At 45.5% G+C, this 9,620-nt stretch overlaps 1 protein-coding gene across 1 annotated transcript in view; it reads right to left on the bottom strand.

Annotated features, from left to right (window-relative positions):
* Nucleotides 1-1,666: 1,666 nt before the first annotated feature.
* The window catches only part of BFSP2 (beaded filament structural protein 2), a 64,914-nt gene continuing 56,960 nt past the window's right edge, over nucleotides 1,667-9,620 (bottom strand). The window contains exons 5-7 of the mRNA XM_017505709.2: nucleotides 9,361-9,492; nucleotides 3,939-4,159; nucleotides 1,667-1,906 (exon numbers count right to left, since the gene is read on the bottom strand). Of these exons, the coding sequence (XP_017361198.1) occupies nucleotides 1,903-1,906; nucleotides 3,939-4,159; nucleotides 9,361-9,492 (357 nt within the window). The 3' untranslated portion in view covers nucleotides 1,667-1,902. The remainder of the gene's footprint in view (nucleotides 1,907-3,938; nucleotides 4,160-9,360; nucleotides 9,493-9,620) is intronic.

The following is a 9,620-nucleotide window of genomic DNA, read 5'->3' as shown; positions in this document are numbered from 1 at the left end:
TGATTTAAACAAGGCCCTGGCACAGTTGAGGGGCCAGAAGTGCCTTCTCATACCTGTTAATGAAGCCTCATTAGAAACAGCAAGAACCTGTGCTGGGGACTGGAAGCACCAGTCTGCCAAAGGGTGATTAACTGAATGATTTACGGCAGCTGCTCTTTGAGATTACGGCGTGGAGGAGACCGAGTGTGTGCAGCCTTGCACGGCGTGCTGTCTGGTGGAAACTCGAGTATGCACAGATCCATTCTCTCCTCTTTCCAGAGGCCAAAACGACTTCCAGTTTCTAAAAACTGCACGGCCTTTTAGTCACAGAAGTACCTCCTTTCGATGTCTGACCTTTCGGGGACTCTCACCTTCAAAGCCTCCAGCTATGTTTAGGTTAGGAATTTAGGTCTTGGCTGAAGGGCCAAAAATGAATAGTAACAAGAAAGAAAGCAAAGAAGCGGACCTCAGTGTCCAGGGCATCCAACATAGCAAGGCCAGCTACACACTTAGTTTACTGGCAGGACTCTTGCACCCACGTGGTTCAATTATGGGCAGCCCCATAGTGTGCAGCTATGGAGGAGGAGATGGATACTTTGCTAAAATGTAGTTTTAGGGTGTCTTGGCTATTTCCATGTCTCAAACAACAAACTCACCTATGTCAAGGTGCTGTGCACATCGTAAATAGCTGTTCTGCTCATGTGAGCTGTTAATACAATTCCTTTCCTCCAGGAGGCCAAAAAGGAAAACCAGCTGTAGCAATTCCAACCAGGATACCATATTTCTTGCCTTGCTTCTTTTATAAGCAATCCCTAAGGATAAATAAGGTTTCTTTTCTGTGTGTGGGCCTTGGGTGTTCAGACCCTCAGGTACGGGGGTTTTCAAATGTACCTGTGTTGGATACATCCCCCTGTCTGGATTAGCAGCTCGGAAACACAAAGACTCAGCTTGGATATTTTGATCTGTAATTCTGTGTGATAGGTGAACCGACAGAAACTTGATGGAAGAATGAAGAAATTAAAGTTGGGCTTTTTTTTTTTTTTCAGTTTTAGAGGCACTGAGAACCTGTGGTAGGACACAGGTGGTGGTTTCAATTTTAGTCAGAAGGCCAGAGAGTCTTGCCTGGGTAGGTTGCAGATGCATGAACTATATTTGGCTGGCTTAGGCCCTGAGAGAACTGGGGAAAGGACCCTGGAAGAAAATTCTGAAGCTGTAAGTGGGGTGAGCAACCACAGTGTAATTAATCCCCCTCTTAGATTGAATGGGTTTAAATTGGGCTTAGACTGAAGTTCCCTTTTAACTGATTGAGAGGTGCTCTGCCAATAGCAAGTGAAATGTGTGTGTCTGCACATGAATATGCATGCAGAGTGCATTAAAGAGGTCTGAATACTCTGTGATGCCTGTAATTATGAAACATGCAATAAAGCACCATGCTAATCCCCTCTCGAGCAAGAGTGTTGTTTTTTTTGCCCCAGACTGCGGCAATCCTGCATGCTATGAGCACAGCTTGCTTCCGCAGCACTTTTATGTTGACAAGCCCAAGAGCAGGTGACCCTGGGGAGGCAGATGGCATCACATTCAAGGGAATCCTTCCAGAAGCCTTCAAGCATAGCTCCATGAGCAAATGTCAGGCAGGTAAATTGATATCCATCTTGACCCTATAGTGAGTTGAACAAGGGGGGCAAACTGGACGCTGCACACAAAGCGTTTATTTGAAGGAGGACAGGGAGGTGGCTTAAGCTACAGACTACTCAAATTAAAGCAGAAGGACCCTCTCCAGTTCCAGGAAGCTTTTCAGCTCAAGCTGAATTAACCAGGGAATCCAGCAGGTACTGGAGCTCAGGGGAAAGCTTCTCAAGCAACTTCATGGGTCAGCTGGTGAGGAAGGGAGAATTTTCTTCATGAAAATAAGACGTTTCTCCATCAGCTGAAAGGAAACACACAAGAGTCAGAAGGAATGGGTGAGGAAAATCCGTAATTCTATCACAATAGCATTACGAGAAAGGCGGCTGTCTTGTGAAAGAATCTGGCCTTTCGAACAAGATAGTTTTGGGTTTTAAATCGTTACTCCATGGTTATTTGCTGTGAGACCTTGGGCCATGACCTAAGCTCTCTGAGGCTTTGTTTCCTGTCTGTAAAATGGGGATCGTGAGGTCGTCTTGGCAGGGTTTGGGGATAAATGAAAATAATCAAGAGTCAGGACTGCTGGCACTCACTAAATGAAATGAAGCACGTAGATTCTCATAAAGTAACTGATCGGAACTCACTACTCTTGGTGTTTGTTTAAACCGACTTTGTGTATTTATTCAGATACTCATAGGCATTTGAAAAAAAAAAACTTTGTTGGGAACATCTGGCTTTTATAATCAATAAAAATCAATTCAATAAAAGACAGCTGGAGAGGAGCTGGATGACATATTTTCCTTTTGAAAGCAGGGCGTGGTCAGGTCGCTTCTCCTGCCTTCTGAATAAAGAGAGGTAACATTGTTGGAGAGAGCAGGAGACCCAGGCTCCTGTCCCAGCGCTGTCTCCGCCTCCTGTGTGATCATGGCAAATCTTTTTCCCTTCTGGGTCTATGTATTCTCTCTTGAATCAGGAGGGGTTGGACTATACAGTCACTAAGCTGTATCTCCCTTATTCAACATATGTCAGAGAACGGGCCTTGAAGGGAAATAAGACATAGAACTATGATACAAAATAAGGGCTTGGATTTCTAGAAAGAGTTGGCAAGGAAGCTAAGGCCCAAGGCTGAGGTATATGCCTTTGGAATCGTTATCTATTAAAAAAAAAAGTGAGTGTTGAGTGTGTGTGTGTAATTTTGGCTGACTAACCCAACTGCTATTCCCACCCCCTTGCCTGCCTCCACTATGGAGTCTGGAAAAGCTGGAGTTGCTTTCTAAGCATCCCTTGCAGATCGATATGGCCAGTGTCAGCATGTTCTGGTCAATGAGATATAAGGGACAGTCCACTGGAAGCCTCGAAATGTCTTTCCTTCACTGAGAAAAGAAGAGGGCCACTCAAGAAAAAGTCATTTTGCTGCTGCCTCTTCCTTCCCACTTCTGGTCATGAACGAACATGTGATGTCTGGATGTGTGGCTGGCATATGTAACCATGGGTGACAAAGATAAAGACAAAAAGCCAATGTTATCATGGCATGTTAGAAAAATGAAAAGAGATTGAGTCCTTAATGAAAGCCTTGAGCAGCCTAGATCACCTATTTCTGGGACTCAAAAAGCGGTTTACACATCTTTGCTACTCTGTGTGGTCTGTGGAGCAGCAATATAGTCATCACCTGGGAGCTCGTTAGAAAGGAAGACTCTCAGATCCCACCCCAGACCTACTGAGGCAGAATCTGCATTTTAAAAAGATGCCCAGCTGGGGTGCCGAGGCTCACCCCTGTAATCCCAGCTACTCTGGAGGCTTAGGTGAGAGGATCACTTGAGCCCAGGAGATTGAGTCGAGACCAGGCTGGGCAACATAGTGAGAAGAGACCCTGTATCAAAAAAAAAAAAAAAATGCCCAGGGTTTTGAGTGCACGTTAGTTTCAGGAGCACTGGTTTATAGCCTCATTAATTAGGTTCTATTACAAGCAACTGAAGCATTCCTAACAGCTATTATGTACATCCTAGGTATATGCATATATATATGCCTATACATGTATATATACATACATAAATATGCATACATATAGAATATGTATTAGTATGTGAATATATAATTATATATATTATTTGTATGTGAATAGGAAAATCCTGGAAGGTCATAGCCAGGCTGTGGGAATGGGTACCTAGGTGAGACAAAGTCTGGGGTGATTTCTTCTTATCTTTCTTTTTTTCTTTAGAATTTTATTCTAACACAACATGATTGTGAATCTTAAATAATTCTATAGTTTGGAAAATATTTTTAAAGCTATGAATATGCATCCCTTGGATAATTGACGCGGAAGAAGCGAGGCTTACCCGCTCTCCTCCCGGTCCAGCAGGGCGTGGTAGGATGCCACATCCTTCTGCAGCTGGCACTTGCGGGCCAGCAGATGCGCGCGCTCCTGCTGCTGCTGCTCAGCTTCAGCGCGGATCTCGCTGAGCTCCGCCTCCAGCCGGCCGACCACAGCGCCCAGGTTCTGCAGCTCCATGTCATGCCAATGCTTGGCATCGTGCAAGGTGTTCTCCAGGCCTCGTTTCTACAAAAGAGCGAACCTGGTCCAAACGGGCCCTAGAAGAGGGAGGTGTGCAGAGCAGTGGCAGGGGCTGGTGGTAGCCTGCACTATTCCCCCACTCCATGGCAGGGACTTTGCCAGCTATGGACACTGATGGGGATTATTCTTAGCGGCTCCGTGGGAAAAATAAGGAATCCCACTCAGGTCAGACTGTGGATTAGTCTGATGGAATGATCTTTTTGATGGGAGACAGCTTGTAGGTGTTTCTTCAAAGAAATCTTGTTCTCTGGGGCTTTTTCTTGTGATTTCTTCACTCCCTGGGGGACCCCTTCTGCCTCTGCTGCTGAAACCCCATCCGTCATTTGGCTAGAACACCACTCCTCCAGCATTCTTTCCCAGATCGTTGTGTTATAATGAATATCTCTGGTGTTTTCCCCTTTGGTGTTTTAGTAGCACATTTTTGCCCATCCCTTTTCCTCTGCCATCCCTTCACCGTGGGTTCCCCAGTGCCCACCCTGAGCCCACTTTTTTTTCTGAGCAGTGCATCCTGGGTCTGTGTTGGTCTCCATCATACTCCTGATTTTAACAGTCACCTCCAGGCCACATCCTGCGTTGGCAATCCCACCATACATCTTTCCTTCAGTAGCTGTGGACCTGCTACTGAACTTCTTACTGGAAATATATACTCAGACCTCACATCAAGGTGTCCAAAATGGAGCCACTGGCTGCCTCCTGAACCTCTGGCCCCTCCTATTCTAAGCTTCAACTGGTGAACCCATGTGAGCTAGAAACTGGGGAAAGATGTGTTCCTGCTTTCCTTGCTTTCCTTCCTTCCAAATGCAATCATCACGGCCTCCTGTATATTCTGAATCCTGCTTCTTGTATCGCTTGAGAAGTTTTCACACTCTCCAGCCACCATGGCCTGGGATTGGAAGCCTGTCACCTCTCACCTGTGGTACCCTCAGTGGCCTCTTAGCTCATCTCCCCACCTCTAGTTCCTCCCCTTCCTGAGTTCCCCATACAAATAGCCATGGTGCTCTGTCCAAAGCCCAAATCTGGGCCTGTATCTCCTCTGCTTAAGCTCCACTGATGGCTCCCCAGGGTCCCTGATATGGCGCACACAACTGGCCCAGTATCTTTCCATCTTCATTCCCCACCCTACAGCAGCGTCAACACTTCCAGTCTTGGAGTTTAATGGGTCTGTGTTGTTTCCTCCATCTACACCATGCTCCTCCATTCATTCTAGCACCCTCACCTGACTTAATCCTACACATCCCCAAGTCCACGCTCAGAAGTCACCTGCCCCAGGAAGCCTTCCTTGAAACTCCTCTGCCTCTACCTTCACCAAGCTGGGTCAGGAGACCCTCTGTATTTCCATGGCTCCCCAAGCACATGCATGCTCTTAAACTTATCACAGTGGACTTATGAGCACGTCTCTTCCACCAGATGGTGAGTCTTGGAAACCAAGTCTCTGTAGTCCCAGCACACAAGTCAGGGCCTGGCACAGAATAGGTTCTTGGTAAATGTAGGTTGCCCTGGATGATACCACTTGTATTATGGTTGCACTTATTGCCCTACCTGTGTCTCCACATTAGACTGGAAACTTCCTTCTTCTCATCTTCCCATGTACTACGTCCTGAAAGCTACAGAGCTGTTCAATAAATCCCTTTAAAAAACTATCTGTGTTTAACATTTTCTAATAGTTTTAGTTATGGTTGACCTATAATTTAGCATCTGGCTTTTTAGTATGACACACAAAAAACAAATAACTTTTGAAATTGGATTGAATTGAATTTTAATTAAACAAGATTCTGTACCCTGCCCTCCAGAAGGAGATTTTTTATACCCTTAACGACCACTGTGGATGAAATAGGAAATTCTTTGTCATGACACTGTCTTGAATCATGACTGCTATTAGCAGGGAGCACCATATTACCTTATTTAAATCTTCTTAATTCCAAAGGATATGAGAATGTTGAGTCAGCTTCTCATCTATCTGAGGCATGTTTATAAGGGGCAAAATAGATTACTAGAAAAGATATCTAGATCAGTATCTGGTCTAGGGTTATTATCTCACTAATGGAATCTGAAAAGCTTTCTATAGCAGTGAGGATACAGAAATGGCCACCTTGACTTGGAGCATCATTTGTTCCAACCTCGCTGGGTTTTCTCTCTTTGTTTATACATGAAAGTACTTCACTTGTGGCTAGTTGTTGTCGACATTGGATTTGCAACATCTGTGATTTGGGAATACTCTTCACAGAATCATGTTGGATCATCTGTCTACAGTTTTTGCTCCATCTTCTAGATGAGTTCTTCATGTGGCCTGAGGTTTTTCTTTGGTGACTTAGGACCCACTGCCAAAAAGGCATTCATGGGAACCCCAGCCAAAGCTCTATGTGTCTTCCATCCCACCCTTAAAGTCCAAATCCAGCTTCTCCACCTAAGTCCCTGACATTCTGACAGAAAGAGAGTATGCCTGGTTCTCCCAGAGATGCTTGAGCTTGAGTGACTATGATCAGGTTACTGATGCAGGCAGTATGCTAGCTCACTCAGCCACACAGATAGTACCAGCAAACAAACTGAAATCACAGAAGCACACTTATTCTGCCAATTTCTCCAGAGATTTAAAGGGACTTTCTTGAATTGCAAAGCCCTCCAGAAAGTAAGATAGTGACTTTATGTAACTTCTTACCTTGAATTCCATTCCTGATTTAAGTTCAGCAGGCCTCAAGCACCATTATTTGTGCCTACCTTCCAATGCAAATAGTGCCTTATTGGCAAAGGGGACCAAAAGTCTCGCCAGCTCGGTTGTCTGAAGCTTATATAAGCTGCGGGGTCCTTGTAAGTGCACAGGTTGCATTGACAGAGAATAATGGGGATGGCTGGATGAACTTTCTGTATTTAAAAACTGTATGAGAGTTTGTTACCTATTTTGTCCCCATCTGTGCTCCTCACCTTGGCTGAAAGGCCTTGTGACCAGAATGATAATGTACCAGAACCAGCAGGGAACAGAGGCAGCCTGTTCTGGGCCATGGGCATAACCAGAATGCCACTACTCTGAAGTTTTCTGGTTGAGGGTATAAATTCTTTTTCCATTTTTTTCCCCAATAGTTAGGACAGTGGGTTTAAGTGAGGTGACCAGGTGGCTGGTGGTGCCAACTTGGAGTTAGTATACTAGTAGTCATTCTAGCAATTTTATGATAGTTAATAACAGATGGCATTTATTGACTGCTAACTAAGCACCAGGCACTGTGCTAAGGGCTTGACATACATTATCTGATTAATCATTTCATTGACGTTATGAGGTAAACTCTATTATGATCCTAAGGTGGATCACACTTCCACCGGCAGCTACAATGATCTTCACTCCACAATCACTTTCTCAATGTGACCTTGCCATTGTCCCATCAAGAGGTTGGGTTAATTTCTCTCCCTGTTGAATCTAGGATAGTCTTGTGACTGCTTTGACCACTAGAATGTGGTATAAGGGATGTTCAGAGACTTTCAAGCCCCAGTGTGAAGAGGCCTGGTAGCTTCTGTGCTCACTCAGGTGCCATATCAGGAGTTTGAGTATGTCAGGCTGTCATGATATGAGGAGGTCCAAGCTAGCCACACGGAGCGGTCACAGGGAGGGAGAAAAAGAGATGCATAACTGAGTCACCAGACATGTTAAGTGAGGAAGCCATTTTTGGGTGTTCCTGCCCTAGCAGAGACCACATGAGACAGAGAAGAGTTATCCCTGCTGAACTCTGCCCAAATCACAGAATGAGAGAACAAATGATTCTCTGTTGTCTTAAGCCACTTAAGACAGCAACTAGATATAATAGCCAAAACAGAGCCTCACTTTATAAGTGGGAGAATGCAAGCTCTGCTCATTCACAGAGCTAGTGAGTGAGTAGAGCATCCACCATGAAGTCTGTATCCTGACTCCCACAGCAGGGGTGATCTCTCCCACCTGACACCTCCTCATGTTTATATCAGCTCCTCCCCTGAAGCTGCATTAACTCCTTGGAGGCCAGGACCATATCTAATTAGCTTTATGTCCCCAAAGTACTTGGTACAGTTTCAGGAACATAGCAAGTTCTCAAAGTAATGCTAACAGTAAGAAGAGTGTGCTCATGTGCATCCACACATTGGATCCTCCTAGAAACATTGAGAAGTGGGCGGGACTGTGGCTGCCATACCCATTTTGCAGAAGAGGAAACTGTGGTTCAGGGATTTATTTATCCAAGAGATAAATGGAGGAACTGAGCCCTTCTGACTCTATTACTCTTCATTTTCCTTCCCTCAGATCCCCCGATCCTTTTCTTATACATGCTTGTACTGACCTACAGCCTATCATGCACTTCACTGACTTCAGACCATTTCAGCTGCACAAGGATTACATGGACAACCCTTTGATCTGCACCAACAAAGCTGTAGTTAGAACAGTGCAAATGGCCTCCTGGAGGGGATGTCTAAGAAGAGCTGTGTTTAACACCCAAAGAGAACTTCCATCCATCCCAGAGATCAGAGGGTGGACTGCTTCATTATTAATACATTTTATTGATTATTTTAATCAATAATAATTAGTAATGAAAGAGACATGCTTGCAAATCACAGTGAGTCTGAGCGCTTACTAGATGTCTCAGGTTGGGTTCTCCAGAAGCAGAGCCTGAGATGGGGATCCTGGAACTCGTAAATCATTAAGGAGTAATCTCAAGAAAAGGGGGAGTGAGGAAGGCAGGATAGGGCAGAGGAGGGCACTAAGCAAGAATGTGGTCTCTGGAATCTGGCCACAACCTGGTCCCATGGAGAGCTCTACAGCATGCAGCTAGCTTCACTTTGAAAGAACAGGGCTGGGCTTTTGAAGCCCCTCCCAGTCACTGGCCGAGGGCTGGGAGCCAGGGCCTAATCTTCTGGGCCAGGTGTTCTCAGTGTGGGTAAGGGCAGGTCTCAGGAGCAATGATGGGGCAGCTGAAAAGGGGCAGCTGCAGATGTTAGCAGCCAACATTCACAGCAGCAGCCTGGTAAGAGATATTTCCATGGGCACTACAGTGTCTATTGCATCTGCTGTGATTCAGTACCTGATGATCCTTGGGAGTCAGAAGATGTTTCAGGCCTCAAAACTCATATGCTGTGAGATGGGAATCCCTTGCAAACTGTGATCCATAATACTGGAATTTGACAGTAGAGAGTTAAAATTCGCATAGGGATGCCAGGTCTTTCCTTGGCCCACTTACCAGGGCACGTAAGGATTCTGTCTCAGCCTGGAGGCTCTGGACTTGGCACGAAGTGTTGTGTAACTCCACCCTGAGGGCAGCTGCCAGCTTCTCCTCCTGGGTCTGGGACATGTGGGTCACCTCCGCCTGTTGCTGTGGAGAGTCAGGTCTCAGTATGAGCAGAGATGATCAGGAGCTGAGCCTATCCTTCCTTTCCAGCCTTTCTAATCACCACTCACTGCCTCTAACCAGAGGAAACACAACTGTCACATGGAAACATC

Source organism: Cebus imitator, unplaced genomic scaffold, assembly GCF_001604975.1.
Source record: "Cebus imitator isolate Cc_AM_T3 unplaced genomic scaffold, Cebus_imitator-1.0 Scaffold340, whole genome shotgun sequence".
Taxonomy (NCBI): domain Eukaryota; kingdom Metazoa; phylum Chordata; class Mammalia; order Primates; family Cebidae; genus Cebus; species Cebus imitator.
This window is presented reverse-complemented; position numbering and strand designations above follow the sequence as displayed.